The 18,759-nt window shown below is 36.5% G+C and overlaps 1 protein-coding gene across 2 annotated transcripts in view; it reads right to left on the bottom strand.

Annotated features, from left to right (window-relative positions):
- The window catches only part of PLXDC2 (plexin domain containing 2), a 445,690-nt gene that overhangs the window by 69,284 nt on the left and 357,647 nt on the right, over window positions 1–18,759 (bottom strand). For both annotated transcript variants that reach the window (XM_047865279.1, XM_047865278.1), the window contains one exon: window positions 316–376. In XM_047865279.1, coding sequence (XP_047721235.1) covers window positions 316–376 — 61 coding nt within the window. The remainder of the gene's footprint in view (window positions 1–315; window positions 377–18,759) is intronic.

Genomic DNA, 18,759 nt, shown 5'->3' with positions numbered 1-18,759 from the left:
TATTTCCTAGCCACACACCTAACTCTGTTCCCTCAGGGCTTCCCTCCCCACCCCCTTCCCTCACCCCTCCCTCTTCTCCCCTTGGTAATATGGGGGCAATAACAGCTCCCAGGAAGGGAGCTCCCTTGTCACAGGAAGGGTAGGAGAATCAATCGAGATAATACATGTAAAGAGATAAGCCCAATGTGTGGCATATATTAAGGACCCAACAATTGCTGGATATCTTTGCTAAATTAGATGCCATTTTCATTAAGATGTAGCAACCCTATAGGACAGCTTGGTCTCAGGAATGCTGTGGTTATAAAGCACATGTACCTCTTCAGGGCATCCACTGTCCACCCAGTCCTGCCGATGGCGGTCAAATCCACTGGAACATCTTTGGAGAGGACGCAGAAAAGAAAATATGGGGTGGGGAGTGCAGGGCAGAAATTAAAAGAAAAAGATTGGCAAGTTAGTTAATTCTCCAATTTTCAGTTTAGCATTAACATGAACTTTCTTCTATAGAACTGTTAACTGGAGTAGCAGTGAGGTATTTACAGGGTGGTGAGTAAGGACTCGTTCCTCAGGTAGTTGTGCAGTTAGGATCACTCATGGCAGCAAATTACTCCACTGACGCCCACTACTCTCTGCAGGACACCTGGGTCCCAAGCAAAGGTAAAACCAATTGCTATTCTATGAGGTTAGTTTTCTTTTCACTCATATTTTCTTTTTCTCATCATCAAAACCAATGGTTATACACAGGTTTTTTGCAGGCATCATTTTTTAGGATTTCAGGTCTTTTTATCTGTTTTCTCTAAAAATTTTTTTTTTAAATTTAAAACCCACAGTCATGCAAACTCTCTACTGTGCAGTAAAGGATTAACTCAGCAGGTTTGGGGTGTTGAAACCCTCACATTCCAAAGAAAGAACTGGCCCTTGTCTGGCTCCTGGGAGAAAACCTCTAAGCCCTTGGAATATCCCACCTGATAAGAGTGTCTTTGTATATCGTGGGTCTTGGATTATGCAAGATAATTTATTCTAACAATATGATTTGTGTCTGTTTTGATTCACCTGGAGACTGGGGCCATGCTGTATCAACATGACCTCGTGGAGGGGCTTGAGACTAGAGATGAGAAGAGTCACAAAGAAATTCATACCTGCATGACCAACCTCTGTAAAAACCCTTGACACCAAAGCATGGGTAGGCTTTCTTGGTTGGCAACATTTGGGTGTGTGTTTTCACAAACTGCTGCTGGGGGAATTAAGTGCTTTCTGTGCAACTCCACTGGGAGAAGGCAACCAGAAGCTTGTCCCTGGTCTCTTGTGGACTCTACCCTATGTGTCTTTCACCTGTATTGATTTTAATCTGTATCCTTTTGTTATAACAAATGGGAACCTTGAATATAACAGCTCTTCAGAGTTTTGTGAGTCCTTCCATTGAATCAGTGGACCTGAATATGTTCTTGGCAACTCCTAAAAACACTCCAATTAGGTCTTCTCTAAAAGGTCGATTTCAGCAAGCACTGGGTTAATAAGATTTTGTTCACTCCTACTGTCTTCCTCGACTGGAATGATTTTCTGCACTCTTTGTCCATTTGTTTTTTTTAAGACCCAGAAATTACTATCTGGTGCCCATTCTGATAAAGCTTCAAAATTGCTGTGATCACATTTTACTTTTATTATTTAACTTTTCCCCTTTATATAAAATTTCATGTGCTTATGTATTATTTACCAAACTTGATTGTGAACATTTGAAAGCTAGGATTGGTATCATATAAAATCATACCTAGTATATCTAAAACATAATTTCTTTTCATATTAGAAATTCAAAGTATTTTTGCTAGTCTGTTAAAATTAAGGATTTGCATAACCCCTGAATTTCAGTATCTATGTATACATTTATATATAATATATATGAATCCCTATTGGTAAATATTAACATACACACTTATACATTTTTCAAAATAAATGGACAGCATTCAACTTTTGTCATATTTTCTTATAGTACTATTCTGCAACTTTTTTTTTCACTTGCTTTGCGATGAGTTCACATGATGACTTTTTCTAAGAATCCTTGCCAGAGATTATGTACCATGGCATGGATGAGCATAATTTAATTCAAGTGGAATGTGAAAACATCTCTGTCAACAAAGAAGACCATATCTATCATTTTGCCCAGACACGATCCATTAGAGCTCAGCTATTTTATGCCTACCATCTGTGTTGAATAAGCTTAAGTGTGGAATAAACATCAGTGTGTGATCTGCCATCCCAAGTTTGAGAATCCCTTGTTGGTCAAGGCCATCTCCGGTTACCCAAAGAGATTTGACATTTGGAGTCTGTTTAATTCCAGACGAATTAGATGACTGTCCTTCTTCTCCTTTTTTCTTTCACGTTTGTTTAAATATTGAAACGCATATTGACATTCTCTTTTGGAATGGGGATTATTGATTTTCTAAAAAAATATATTTTGGGAGTCACCTGATCACAAGCCATTTGGAGAGCTATAAGTAAGCAAATGGAATAGATAATTTTTAAAATGTATTCACTTACCTATTCTAGATGTATTCAAAGCCAGTGGGAATTAATAACTTTTACCTTATATATTAACTAGGCACTACCAGATCTTAAGTTACAGGTCAACTGAAATTTCATCTTAAGTAAGTAGTCCTTTAAATTGTTAAATTAATCCCAGGAAAAGTACAGGAACACTGCATTTTGCTTGATTTAATAAATCAAGTAATAGTAATTACTATTAGAAAATAGTAATTACTATTACAAAATAGTAATCTATATTGCATCCACAAGCAATTATATAAGCAAAAGGGTATATTATATGTGTATGTGGGCATGTGTGTGTTTGTTACAAATCACTAAGAAAACCACCCTTACATTATCTTTGAATTCTTAAAAAAAAGCCCAAAACCTAAATATCCCTTTTAAGAACACCTTCCTCTCTCCACTGAGCCGCTGCGTTGTTTTTTCTAAAATCCAATGATATTAACCATATCATGCTCCAGCGTATTGATTTCCTGACATTCTTAACAGTGTTCGCAAAGAGGCTCTCTCCTACCCTGGAATCACCTGGAATTCCTGTTGAAAGCAAATTCCTCAATGTAGCAGAATAAGATTCTCTGGCAGTTTGGGTCCAGCAATTTTCATTGCAAATGAGCACCCCGGGTGATGCTTACTACACTGAAATTTCACAACCGTGGACTTCCTGTATGAAATGTTGATATGGCAGGCCCTTTCATACCCTCCCGCCCATCCTCTACAACTTGTTCTCATGCCCCTTGGTGCCCCTGCCTGAATGTGCTGTGTTCTTTCATCGCTCTGCCTTTGAACATGTTATTACTTATGTCTGGAATACCTTCTTTGTCTCTAGTTAGTAAATCCAATTCAACTTTAGCTTATCTCTTCTAAGAAGCATCTCCTTTTTTCCCACTCAGAAGAGTTAGCAACGCTTTCTCAGGGCCCTCCCCAAAAATCGAGAGCTAGTGTCTATTCTTACACTCCAGTTGGCTGCTTTTAGTTTATTTAAAAAAATTTTTTTTCAACGTTTATTTATTTTTGGGACAGAGAGAGACAGAGCATGAACGGGGGAGGGGCAGAGAGAGAGGGAGACACAGAATCGGAAACAGGCTCCAGGCTCTGAGCCATCAGCCCAGAGCCCGACGCGGGGCTCGAACTCACTGAACGCGAGATCGTGACCTGAGCTGAAGTCGGACGCTTAACCGACTGAGCCACCCAGGCGCCCCTGTTTATTTTAGACTTCAGGGGTACATGGGTCAAAGAGGGGTTGGAGTCAAACTGCTTGAGTTAGAGTGGTGGCTTGGGCACAAAACAGGAATGAGACCTTAGGCAAGTTATTTTTCCTATCTAAGCCTGTTTCCTCATCTGTAAAATGAGGCAAGGGAGGTTACGTACGGGCTAAAAGTAGTGTTTGGTACACAGTCAACATTTAGCAAATATCAGCTGTTTTTAATCCCCCTATATGTTTTTGAAGTAAACATGCAGCAAGGTCGACAACTGTTGAAAATGAATAAGTGAGATTCTCATTTTAGAGTCAGCATTTTGGAAAATGTTTAGGAGTTAATTCTGTGTCCCACATCAATGTGAAATGTGTTGTATACTTAAAGTCCTTCATCATCACCTTTGGGAATTAGTATTACAGAATCTTATGAGAGAACATCTAAGTTGCTCTCAAACATGGGTCAAATCTTTATCCAATATTTATAAATAGAGATGACGTGGTTTTGCAAATATTCCTCAAAAATTGATTTCAATAAAGTCAGAGCTCCTAACTATGATGGGTTTCCAATGTTTTTATTTTCAAGTTATTCCTCTCTTCTCAGCGTTACTTAATTCTAAAACAAATTGATAGAGACCTGCACTTCAAATTGATTGTACTATTCTTCACACAGTTTCAATGGGGTGCTGATATCAAAGGACCCAGGCACCGTGTTAAGTGAACCCCATTAAATAAGGCAGCCTAGAAAACACACAATACTCTCCTGGCTTGGTAACCAATCAAGAGATTAAAGTGTAAATCTCATCTTTAATTCATCTCAGTTCTATAGAAAGGGTTTCAGAAATATGACTCATTTTGCAAGGCTAATACATTCAGGCGAAGGAAATAGAGTAAGTGTGAGAATGTATACAGAAAGGCTGAGAATGAAGCGCATCTCTTGCTGCACAGTTAAACATGTGCCTTTTCACCACTGAGATGAAACATCTGCAAAAGAGAATTTAGGAAAGAAACTTCACAGAATCTTAAGACTTGGTTAGGAGTCACTTTCTAGATCAGGAGTCAGCGAATGTTCTCTTGAAAAAGCACCAGAGAGTAAATATGTTAGGCTTTGCAGGCTATATACAGTTTCTGTTTTACCAGCTTACCTCTGCCTTGTAGCTCAAAAGCATCCACAAATTCCTAAAGAATGGGTGTGGCTGTGTTCCAATAAAACTTTATTTATAAAAACAGGAAGTGGGTCAAATTTGGCCCACTCTCTGTAGTTTGCTGGCCTCTGTTCTAGATTATTATATAAGAATAAGGATCTGTAAAATAAAGATCTGAAAACTAGAGCAAATGCCTCATCAAGGTGTCTCATGATTTAAAGGGTCCTTGCAGCTTTATGTGTATTTAACAGAGTGTGCTATCTTAATGGAAAATTCAATTGTACATTTAATAAATTTTCTTGCCACAGTCTTCAAAAGTGTAAAAAATGATCCTCCAGCCTCAAAACATGGAAAGTTGCTTTAAAAAAGCAGAAACATTTCAGCTTATAATTTCAGTTTATAATTATATGGTTATAACTAATAAGACACTTTATCATTAGATAAAATAGGTGATAGGTAGTATGGAGCTGTAAGAGATGGGGAAATTATTTTATTTTGAAATACTAAAAACTTTAATTGGAAAACTAGGTCATAAAATTGAAAATGTTGATCATAATAATTATTCTCAATTAAAAAATAGTAAAAAAAACATATTTTATATCCCATATGGGTCATTCTTGTCGTTCCCAATTGCCTCAAGCATGAGAGGGATGATTTCACTTCTAAAACCACTTCTCCTAAAACTGAGAAACCTGATCTTAAAATTTTCCAGAATTCTCATGCCTGAACCACTCATTGCATAGAGCTCTGGGAATGACAGATGAATCTAACTACACAGTAATCTATTACAGAGACAGTATTGTAAGGCAAATTATGAAATTTTACATCATTCTAATATGCAAGGATATGGAGTTTGTTGTCCTTTAATAAAAGCTCTTGATATTAGGGGCAGCTCAGAACCATAATCCAATGCCAATAAGAACGGCGATCCGCAAAATGCAGACATTTTGTTTTGTAGAGGAGTTTCAGATGGAAAACTGGGTTCAAGTCCTGTCTGATATCTAATATCCATAATTTTGTCTTTCATACATGTGGCAGAGTAGGTGTTATCCAATGCTAAATTATCATTAATTTTATTTCCCACCCAGTCTTTATTGAATATATATTTACTTACACCTATGTATTAATCAAATTGGAATCATAACATGTGATAGCTTGCTTTTCCACAGTAATAACAGAGTCTGGGCATTTTTCCATGTCTGTAAATATCCCTTGAGAGTTTATTTTTAATGACAGCATATACTCCATCATATGGCTTTATGAAAAATTTATTCAACCTACATATGAGAATACCCGTGTCATTTTAAACCTTATAACAATATTCATCATCATCCTTTCTGCAATTTGATAAATTAAAAATGATATATCTTACTTTAGTGAGCATTTCTTCCATTACAGGTGAGGATAAACTTTTAAAACATGTTTACTGGCTATATGTATTTCTAAATTTTTGAACAGTATATTCATTTATTTTCCCTATTTTATAATATTTATTATTGTATTAATACTCATCCTTCTATGTCGGTCTGTTTTTTTACTTAGGAAAGAAATGTTGGATTTTATCAAATATTTTTCCCATCATTTTCCAAGATGAGCAAATGATTTTTGCTACTAGCGCTATTAATAGCATTAATATATATCTTTGAACTATGGAATAAATTTATTATTTGGCTATGTTTTCATTATTTTAATTCTGTGGGTTTTGATTCTTGCGTTCTAAAATTCTGTACTCCTAAATAGTACAGCATATCTATGAATAATCTATAGCTAACATCACACATAATGATGAAAGCCTGAATGCTTTCTTCTCAAGATCAGAAACAATACAAAATGGTTACTCTCACCACTTCTAATCAACAATGCACTGTGCAGTTGAAGAGGCAAGGAGAAGTTAGTACGCTAGAAAGTGAAGCTTTGGGAGACTGTCAAATCGTAAATTGCTTCCTGCTTTGTGTGTTTCCCATAGAACTGCAAAGTAAAATGAGAAGTCAACTTGTAGCTTGATTAAGAGGCAAAAAAAAAAGGCAGCCACCGGATTACAGAAGAATTAGTAAATGGCCGAGACTCATAACAACCCTCATTAGAGATACAAAGCAATATACGTCATAATTTTGGAAAGTTTAAAAGTAATGCTTTTACTGAAGAATGACAAAATCCGCTAAAACCCAAAGGGTATCTTAGGGTTAAATGTGTAGAGTTAAATGGGTCAACTTTCTGAGCGGGGTGGAAATTGCAGGCTACTGGAGGTATTCCTCTTTTTAAAACCCTGGGATTAGTACATATTACTAAATGAAAGCAGACATCGATAGTCCTAGAGCATCTGTCCACATGGTCAGTTTCAGAAGCCTCTAGGATTTGAAGAGGAGAGTAGCCAGTGGGGTTTCCTTGGTGTTTTCCCTTCTATGAGATCTAACCCATGCTGCCTCCTGAGGGAAGTGCCTGGTTCCTTTTCCGAAGCGCAATCAAGGTTAGAGCACCTTGCCTGATGACACATTTGTTATCCAGTAAAGGTTACACAGTTAAAGATGAAGTCTTCAGTTTACCAGGGGTTATTGACATTTAAGATCAAACTTGTTATCCCAGCACCATGAAGGCAATATTTCTTCATTGATTGATCTTAAATACGGCTTTGGCAATTAATCTGAGTCTGGCCAAAAACACGTTTTAACAGTTTGGCTCCTTATTTATGAAAGATTTTCAACTCCTTTGGAAATACCATCACTCTTTAAAGAAGATAAATGATAATCTGAGGCTGAGAAATGGTAATTGAAGGAAGGCTATTAAGACAAATAGTTTCAATTTGTTTCCTCAAATGACATATGCACGAATAAGATGTCATGTGATTTTTATTTTAGAAAAGAAAGATTGTATTTCTTGGTAATTATTTCCAACTGTGAAATCAATGATTTTACAGCTTTTAGAATTACGTATTCCATTTAAAAAAACAATGGTATATTCCACCCAACTAAATGTGCGACTTTGGCATCTTGTATCTGGACATCATACTAGCACATCCCAAAAAAACTGGGAGCACAGCACATTGTATCACATTAGAAACGAGAACTTCCTTTGCCTTACTTAAACTCTCTTTCCGAATCCTGGAGCTAAGAGCAATGGAGTCTCTCGACTTGAATATTAATAATTAATAACTTGATTAATCATTTTCAACGTGCTGAAACACTGCCAGAAAGAAACCCCAGCAACATTGTTTCATTTAAAATGGCTATAATGGGGAAAAACAGGGGAGGAAAGTTGAGGTTACCGACAGTGTCGGAGCAAGTTAATAGTTGACATGTTTTCACACACTGTCAGGTACTCACCCTAACCTGGCAATACTCCTCACAATGACTTGCATTTGAATACTGCAAAAAGTTATGGTTATATTATTTAGTGGAAAGAGCACGACTTTTAGAACCGCATACACAAAACTGGCTTCAGGGCTTGACTCTGACCTTGACTGTGAGCCATGGCAAGTAATTCCCAGAGATTTGGTTTCTGTAAAATCAACCTTCCTTGTGTTTCAGCGAGAATTAAATGGGATAATATGGATGAAGCACTCTTCTGGTGTTTGACATAGCAGGTGCCTAAAAAACGTAAGCTATTTTATGCTTTTTTTACCCTCCATGGAACCTAGCCCTGGTCAAAAGTGTTTATTGGGAAAGAAAAAAAGACACTGTAATCTAATATATAACTGAAAATCTATAGGATATTCTCCAAGTCCTGACCCAGCTTCTTTAGCCACTTCTTTTTTAGCTTCTTAAAAAAAAAAAGAGGAGAAATCCCTTCAGGATGCATGAATTTTTTCAGAATTTAAAATTCCTTGCCAAACATTCAACTTTGCTATCTTGGTACAACAGAAGTGAGAGCTGAATCTTGAGGGAAAGAAAAAAAGCTTGCTCCTCCTGGCTGTGAGCCACTGAAGCCAATAGTCACAAATAAAACTCCTGGATGTTTCAAGGATTCCAATTTTTGACGCCCTTTTAAAAATCTTCTTGACTTCATACCAAATGTTATACTTAAATGGCACTTTCACATGCATAAAAGTGGACAGAAAGCAGTGACTTTTACTTTGTTGTTGGCTCGGGAAAAGGAACATAAAGTCTTGGGGGCCTAGGCGTGCTGTGCCTCTGTAAAATGCTATCCTTTCGCCAACAAATTTTTATTCCATGGTGCTCAGATTAATGGCCTCCTGGTCTTTCAGAGTTGTCTGTCTTCCTTAGGAACATCAACGATGCATGAATCAAGTCACCCATGTTCTGGCAAGATAGCAAAATTAGACTCTGGCAAGGAACTAGAAATCCCATTGATGAGCCAATTGACTCATTAAAAAAAAAAAGAATGAAAGAAAAAAAGGTCTTTATCCTAATTTAACTTTTGATATATAAATAGCTTCAGAATTTTACTTAGGATGCTAAAATTTGCAGAGAGGTGGGATAAAGGTGGTATTTCTACTTTCTCAGAACCATAGCATGAACTTTACCCCCGTTCTGAACCATAAACACTTAGGAAAGGACTATAACAGATACAAGAGACCATTCTGTTTGTCACCATTTCTTCAGAAAGAGTAACCAATAAACTGATCCAAATACATGCCCTTCTCTCTCTCATATTCTCTCTCTCTCTTTCATTGCATAAGAGATAAAGTGTTTCTAATCACAGTGGATTTGGGTCCTTGCAAACGACCTGTAGAAAGGACGGTTGCATTAGGAAGGTTAGCATTTCTAAGTAGGAAAACCTGCATTAATCACAGATTTTCAAGTTCTGCTCAGAGTCCAGGGTTCAGTGTTGCAGAGGGCTGCACTGTCTGATGTCACGGGTGAGAAGGAGTTGGGAAGGCACGGCTGTGAAACCCCTACCAGATATAATTTAATCTGTTTTGTATTGGGAGTTTCATTTTTCAAAAATGTTTCTCCTGCTTGAGAAGAAAAAGGTTGAAAATAATTTTATTTAATCATTTGTATACCTCACCCCATTAATTAATCTAGGCTTGTTATCACTGAATTTTACAATGTAATTAAATCTTTCAGACAAGTACTGTGAGCTCATGTAAAATATGATAACATAACATTGACAGGAACTCCAGAGAAGCAATTTTTTTTCTTTTTCTCTCTGTATGCCTCTAAAAGATGTAATTTAAGGCATCATAATATCAGATGATAGTGCCTGAGTGAGTCTTATAATGACCAGCAGAACACTGTTTCTTAAAAGGTATTTGTTTAATGATTTTTGGATAATGCACTTTTACTCTTCAAAAAACATTATATTTGTGAGATAACTTTTCCAGGATCTGAGCTAAATTAGAATAGCTTTTATGCACCTGTAGTGGTCCAAATTCATTACTTTATATTAATCAGTCAACCTTGAAAAGTGTCATTGTTCCATTTCATCTATTTATTTTGGTTAAAGAACATTATATTTCTCCATTCGTATATTCAGCTCATGGTAAATTCGGTATCATCCTCTAAAGTCTTAAGTGTGATTATTCCAAGTAAAAGTAAATTGATTTTGGTGGAAACACTTGAATACTTCTAGGCTTTGCCACAATATTATACAAGATGGGTTTTCTTATTATTTTAAAAGTACATGTGAAAAAAAGTACATGTGAGAGAATTTTGAAAGATGTATGTATATATATATGTTATATAAAATACTATGTATATGTTAAGCAGAGGCTTTTAGCATATAGAACTTTGTTTTCTTTTAAAATTTTTTATTCTCTCCTCATTATAAATCTGTGAGCTCACCTGGAAAGGTCTGTTTCTAAGATTGCACTTGGTCCTTCTAGATTACCAACAATGTATTAGTAAATTCATTCCACTTTAGGGAATGATTCCAGTCATAAAACAGTGTGCTGCTTCCTTATTTCCTTGCTTTATTCTACATCAGATTTGCCAGGCATATAAAATATCAAATTACTAAATGCTAATTCTATTAGAGTTTTATGCAGCTCATGTGTACAAATGTTCTATGTCTTATTAAAGGCAGCAAAAAAAGAAGGATTTTAAGAATTTGGGTGTGAAGCAATTTTCTGCTTCATAAAATACAGTTAGTGTCACCTTATGTTAACAGAAATATTCTTGGATACGTAGTTTTTTCTCCTTCAGATTTGCTTTTAATGAAACTGACAGTATTTCAGAGCACACCCCTTTAAGCCTGATAAAAAAATATTTATGGCAAAAGCTATACAAACATACACAGAATGGATATCTAGACCTGAATCTTCATCTTCTTCTTCCAGATCACAAGACCCATCAATTCAATGTCTTAAAAAAATTTTTTTTTATTGTTTATTTATTTTTGAGACAGAGGGAGACACAGCACAAGTGGGGGAGGGGCAGAGAGAGAGGGAGACAGAATCCAAAACAGGCTCCAGGCTCTGAGCTGTCAGCACAGAGCCTGATGTGGGGCTCGAACCCACGAACTGTGAGACCATGACCTGAGCTGAAGTCAGACGCTTAACCAACTGAGCCACCCAGGCGCCCCAATTCAATGTCTTAAAAATCTTTTTTAGTATTCATTTAAAAATACTAGGATGTTAGTTTGACCTGGTCCTTTATTTCCTGCCCGTGTTTCCTTAGGTGATAATCATTAGAATTATCTCATTTATCTCAGTGTCACTGTTACTTCAGTTATATGACCAGATAGTCAATATTTTCTTCCAAAGCAATGTATTAGGAATACATATTTTACTTTTTTTTCATTAAACGTATTTGTAGTATGTCCTCCATTTATCTGGCAAACTTCTCCTGTTAAAGGCCAGATAATAAATACCTCAGGCTTGCAGGCCATTTGGTCTCTGTCACAGGAATTCCTTTATGGAGAATAATTAATTATTTATGGAGAATAATTGAACTAATGTAGGAATTCCATCTCTGCCTCATGTCCTGATTATACAAATGCAGCCACAAGCACTCCTAGAGCTTGGTGTTAGGTAGGCTGACCATACAATGTATGGGACAACAGCTACGCTTTTGAGAGAGGGAGGGAGAAAGAAATGATGCATGGGGTCAACAGGCCTAGGCCCGTCTGTCCTGAGAAAAGTGGGTATGTGGTTATTTGGAAATGTACCTGATGGTCACACTTCACGGACCTCTCTTATTTACAAATTTTGTGTTCGACTAAGATCAGCCTTTTCAGTCAAGACTTCTTGTAATTTCTCTCTGTCGTGTGGGTATCTTTGCTCATTTTGTTATTTTAGACAATCTAAGTTTATGCTTGTATACTGAAATTTAAGTCTCTGAAATATTTTATGCCCATGCTTTTGAAATATGGCATCGAGGATTACTGCCTCTTTTCGTAGACTGAGTGCGTGAGTCTGAGCGCACCCCTTTATATTAACACTTTATATTTATACTCCATCTTTGATACGTGAGTATAAAACTTGACACGGAAAAAAAGCGATACAGGGCCGATTTTCCTATAAGAAATGAACACTTTATACACCATTTTTGCTGTATGCAGTTTTAAAGGATTACTCACAAATCTTTTTTTTTTTTTTTTTTTCCACATTGGAACTCTGTGTGCTAATTTTATTACCTTCTCCTGATTCATGGTTTTTATTTACTTATTTTTTCTGAGGACTTTATCTTGTCATTCGTGCACTTTGCGCAAATCTAACCTCAATACTTGTTAAAGGAAAGTCTGTATGTATCTGTTGCAACAAACTATTCAAGTAAGTGTTGAAAGGCTTTAGTGTAAATAAGCTATTAAGACCCTTTTGGTAGGCAAGGGAAGGGCTTCTTCCCCTGTCCTGGTGGACATCTGCTTTGGATTACTTGACAAAGCTACATGTGCTAACACCAGGCATAGAACCCTACAGATGAAATTCCAGCCCTAGCATTTATTTATTTTTTCTTCATCCCTACAACCTTCCGTCCTTCACAAGTTTTTTATTTTAAATCCTGGCTCCACTAAGTTATTAGTTTCGTGACCACCAAGTTATTAGTTTTGTGACCTTGACTCGGCTCCTCAATGTTCCTAATTTCTCATTTACTTAATCTATGAAACAGGGAACTGAACACTTACCTCCGGATGTGATTGCAGGGGCTGGATGAGATAAAAGAATTAAAAGACTTTAGGGGAAATGAAGGCTTTCCTGTGATGCCTGACACAGGGTAAATACCAAATAAAAGGTAGCTCTCGTAATTACGTTAAGCACCTCCATATGTAAGGCATTCTCACCCTTAAAACAAACCCTGTGTCCTTTCTTTCAAAGCTCATGGGATTCAGCAGCAGCAGCGGCAGCGAATCTGGGTAAGGATAAAATAAACCCATGTGATGATGAAGTGCAGGGGACGGAGAGGTGAATTATGATCAGGGCACAGGTCAAAACAGAGGTCTTCTCCGGTGGTCGGAGACGCTATTTTAGGAAAGTAAAATCTGTACTTTAGGACAACCTATCATTAGAAATCGCTGCAGCCAAGGTCACGATTCATGGAGAGAATCATTCCCCCTTGACTATGAACTGTCATTGAAGGAAATATTCTAGAGCTGAGAGGAAAGAGAAAGTGACTCTAGGAAAGAGGAAAAAAATGGGTCTCACTAATCTAGATTGGCAAATCTCTGTATGGCATCCCAGAGAAGGAAATTTTGAATGCTAATCTTGTTCAACCAGTAAATCTTATTTTATCCTGAAATACTTTCTTGTTTTCCCTAATAATGGATAGCAGCCCAGACTGCCCTAAAATCATATGAAAAGATACATCTCTAGAATAGCATTACCTAGATGTTCTTAGAACTAAAGAACTAACAAGATTATTACACACATGACTGATTTACTGGATTTCGTGCACTTTTCCACCAATGATAGCATTCTGATCATAAAATTTCCTTCAAAACTCTGGGCAGGGTAAACTTGGATCTCTGACTCAGGACTTGATAGTAAATCAACTCTTTTAACATTTAGACAATTTCATAAAAATCTGAAGTAAAGGAGTATGCTTGCATCTAGAAATATGACAGTCATATTTCAGCTTTTCTTGGGATTCGATTTTAGCAGAAAGCAAAAAATCAGAAACTATCGCTATGACATTTTAATCATTTTCTTACATAAGTTTTTAAAGAGCTAGCTTGAGTATGAACATTGTATTTTGAATGTCCTTGTATATTTTCACATTAGATTCCCAGCAAAACAAAACAATTAAACCATAAACTACTAATTAAAAGTTTTCTCTTTTACCACATCAGTCTTTTAAACATGAATGTTAATCTAAGGCTCCTCGATACTCAGCAGTCATGTCAATTTTTTTTAACAGAAGCTAACTATGAACTTTGTGTTTTGCTTTAAAATTTTTATTTCCTCGTCCTTTATGCATCATATTTTTGTCATAATAATTCAACACCTACTGTTTTTAAAAAACAAAATTGAACAAAATCAATCTCATTCTTGGACAATTAATTTCTAATTATTTCCAGGGGAACTTGTTATTATATTAGTGCAAGCAAGCTAAGGGAATGGAATATATAATTTAGCACTAAAATGCTCCATTTTTGGATACTCCATACATGTTTTTAGGTCGCATGTGTTGACGTTAATAGTTTTCCAAATTATGACCGTATAAAATGCAGTTGTCACAGTTAGTTAGCACATAAGCAAAACTTGAAAATCACTTGGATACTCTTGAAAAAGCAGCTATAAACAGATGTGATACTAAATAATTCTACAGATTTTATTTCTAGCTTGCCAAGTGGTGCTCAGATGGAAAGCAAACACAGCATTCACTGCCTGGAAAATCAAAGACAGCTAAAAAGAATGCCTTGAGATTTCAGGTGGGACTTGGGAATCAGGAGACTTGGCTACAGCACCTGTTGCTTTCGAGTCTGGAAAAAAGAAAGCTGGTTCCTACTCTGTATTCACAACCAGCTTCAAAGACTGGCAGATGGCCAGTGGCAAAAAGGAGACAGAGGCCAAAATGCAAACTAGATGATTGACAGATAGATGAAAAGATAGATAAAACTACAGTTCAATATTTAAAAAAAAAAAATAGAATTACATGCATTTTATATCCAAAAGGCTGAAGAATCAACACCATTTCTCCAGAGGAAAGAAATGCAGTCTATGTATTCAGAATTGTTAATTTTCTGCTTGTGAAAGGTTCTTTAACTTCAGAGTTTTCTGAGAGAGTATCCAAAATTTCCTAATCTACTTTAATATATACATTTCCTTTCTTTGTTTTAAAAATATATATTTGCTTGTTTACTGATTGATTCAGTGTAGATACTTTGTACGCGTGATAAAAATTCAAATGCTACAAGAGAAAATATGATGAAATGGCAATATTTTCTCTTTCTACCAGTTTCCAATTTATGGCAGTTTCCCCAAAGGTCAACTGTAACTAGTTTCTTATGGATTTTTTCAAAATTATTCTCTATATCAGAATTTTTGCTTTCATGTAATGGATAAAATAACACCATAGCTCGTTATACTGTTATAATTAATTCACACACAAAAAATTAGCACACTTCTGTTAAATCTAGACTTGGAATGCTCAAAAAGAAAAAAACAGGCTTTAATCTTGTATTCTTAAAACACAACTCTGTTTATGTCGCATTTCAGAACAAGCTCATTAATTGAAACACTAAGATTCTTTATTTAGATTTGAAAGGATTATAAATTGCACTAAAATAAATTCAAAATTCAATTAATCTCTTATAAGCACTGCACACCTAAAACAATTATCTTGGCTGTATGGAATTTCTAGAAGCACCATAAGTTCTTTTAGAACAGTGAATCTCTACTTTGATAGTGTAATTTTTTTTTTAATTTTTTTTTTCAACGTTTATTTATTTTTGGAACAGAGAGAGACAGAGCATGAACGGGGGAGGGGCAGAGAGAGAGGGAGACACAGAATCGGAAACAGGCTCCAGGCTCCGAGCCATCAGCCCAGAGCCTGACGCGGGGCTCGAACTCCCGGACCGCGAGATCGTGACCTGGCTGAAGTCGGACGCTCAACCGGCTGCGCCACCCAGGCGCCCCTTGATAGTGTAATTTTAAAAAAATTCAGCAAAGATGATCTGATGATTTTAACAAGCTAACAATGTTCCAAAATCCGATTTATTTTATATTCTGTACTTCTCTAAAAACTTCTTTTCTTTTATCAAGATCTCTTTCACTAACTCGGAATAGATTTTTAAAAAAATTTAATAATGTTTATTTATTTTTGAGAGAGAGAGAGGGAGACACAAAATCTAAAGCAGGGTCTGAGCTGTCAGCATAGAGCTTGATGTGGGGTTCGAACTCACGACTGCGAGATCATGACCTGAGCTGAAGTCAGATGCTCAAATGACCAGGCATGCCCTGAATAGATTTTAACAAGGAATATTTTTTATCTTCAAAAACACTTTTTCTATATTTGTCTATTCCCAAGTAAAAATAAGTGTTTCCATGCAACTTTGGCATAACCATTGCAGGTTTACAAGACTCTCAGCCCATTTGTGCAAGATCAGCATTTCCACTGTGCTCCTCTCAGATTACCACAGAATCCTCTGAAGAGGTTTATTAAAAAGTTCAATCCCTTGACTCCACTCTGGACCTATTGAATATGAATCCCTTGGTGAGATTCAGGGAAATCTGCATTTTAACAAGCTCCTGTGGCAATTCTTAACTATATTAATATTTGAGAACTACTGAACCTATGACCACTCAGAATTAATGGATATAAGAATCAAATATACCTAGATGAGATATGTATTTCACATTTCAGGATACAAGGTCAAAGAACTTTATTGATTTGTCCAAGATCAGTCAGCTAATTGTTGGCTGGACCACCAGGTATTCAGAAATCTGGTCTAATCTATCTAGGACAACAAAACATGACTGCCTCTCTACTGTGAATTTTGGGAATTGTGATTCCTTTTCAATCACTCAGGATTGCTTCCTCAGTTCTGGGCTCCTCCTGAACCTTAGCTGGCTAGTACTAACAAGAACCCACTAAAGAGAATCTCATTTGGTCTAGATTTGGGGTACTGTGGTCACCAGTTTTAGACCTATGGGAAATTTATCCATTCCTGCTGAGTGTATAATTAAAGCTTAATGTTTCGCTGACACCCTCAGTCAGAAATGACAGCATTCTCTTCTTCCTGTCTATCATGACCAGGCAGCATACAAGAAAGCATTCCAGTGAATTTTTCTTTAATTAAATAATTTTTTTGGATCTGATATTTAATAAAAGATGCAACCTTCTATCAAAGACAAAAATAGAATTATGTTAGTTATAAACGGCTTCATATTTTGCATTTAAACCTTACATTCGGTTTATTGAAATTATTACCATTTTCGGCTATCAAAATATTACTAATCAGTAATTCTGATAAACAGACAGAAGTGATTGCAACTTGAAAGAAAGTCAGCATATTGAAACATAGATCAATAAAACTTTATGTAAAATTCTTGAAGCTTGGTGAGTTCTAAATTTTTTCATGTATGTATATCTCCATCTCTATCTCTATCTCTATCTCTATCTCTATCTCTATCTCTATCTCTATCTCTATCTCTATCTCTGTCTCTGTCTCTATCTCCATAACTATCTATCTATCTAGTTAAAGCACTAGTCGGGGAAGAAGAGAAAGAGGTAGTGAGAATCCCAAACAGGCTTCTGCTGGCAGCGTGGAGCCTGACACAGGGCTCGATTTCATAAACTGTGAGATCATGACCTGAGCCAAAAGAGAAAGTGGGACGCTTAACCGGCTGAGCCACCCAGGTGCCCCGAAGCTCAGTGAATTCTAAATGTCCACCTGAGAATTGGTGCATTTCCAAGTAGAACTTTATTTGAGCCCAATCCACTGAAATAAGCCTACGATTATAATTAATTTTGAATCAGAGCTGCTGGATTTCCCAAATAGCTTCTATTTATTAGATCTGGACTTCACACCTTATCATCAAAGCCAATGGGTTTTCTTATGTGAAAGAATCATATAAATGTGTAGTCTATAAGTAGCCTCAAATATAAACTTAGATCATAATGTCAGAAGGGTTATGGCTACGGTTTTGCCCAGGATATGAAAGGTACATTTAAATAAGCACAATTATACTCTACTGATTAATCTTAATTTTACAAATTTCAGAGCGTGTCACATATTCCAAGAATACATGATATGTCATTTGACAATTGTGCGTTTTCCGATCCTCTCTTTTCAATCTTAACATCTTGGACTAAATTAAGACTTACAACTAAATTAGACTAACAGAATGCTTTATATGGCCCTCTAGGGATTACAGTGGAATTGTACCTTACTTGAGGGCTGGATATCGAGGTGAGAAAGTAGGTAAAAATCCGACTGAATCAAAATATGTTTGGAATTCCTTTAGTACAGTTCTTTCGGAAGCCTTTCTTCTTTCTTAAATGTTTATTTATTTATTTTGATAAAGAGAGAAAAAGAGTGTGTGAGCAGGCAAAGGGTAGAGAGAGAGGGAGAGAGAATCCGAAGCAGGCTCTGAGCTGTCAGTGCAGAGCCTGATTCAGGGTTTGATCCCACAAACTGTGAGATCATGGCCTGAGGGGAAATCAAGAGCCAGGTGCTTAACAAACTGAGCCACCCAGGTGCCCACAGCAGACCGTCATTCTTTAATAAAACTACTTCTTCCAAAGTCAGTATGGACTATTGGATTTTGGCTGACCCTAGACGAAGCTGTTGGCTTCCTTTTAGGACCATGTGGTATGAAAACTACTCTCTGTTTCCTTAAACCCTAAAGTCACACTCAATCCTGCAGATGTGCATGGTGGTTTAGGGGGATGTAGAAAGGAAACCGAAGGGGCTAGGTATATTCAAGTTTCCTTTGGTGCTTGTATTCAGAAGCATACGATTACTGGTTGTGGCCGTTTGGATTGACTGCATTATTTAAATTTGTTCTCTCCATTTCTCTCTCCTCTCAAACTTAGGTAGTCT

Source organism: Prionailurus viverrinus, chromosome B4 (genome assembly GCF_022837055.1).
Source record: "Prionailurus viverrinus isolate Anna chromosome B4, UM_Priviv_1.0, whole genome shotgun sequence".
In the NCBI taxonomy this organism is placed as follows: Eukaryota; Metazoa; Chordata; class Mammalia; order Carnivora; family Felidae; genus Prionailurus; species Prionailurus viverrinus.
This window is presented reverse-complemented; position numbering and strand designations above follow the sequence as displayed.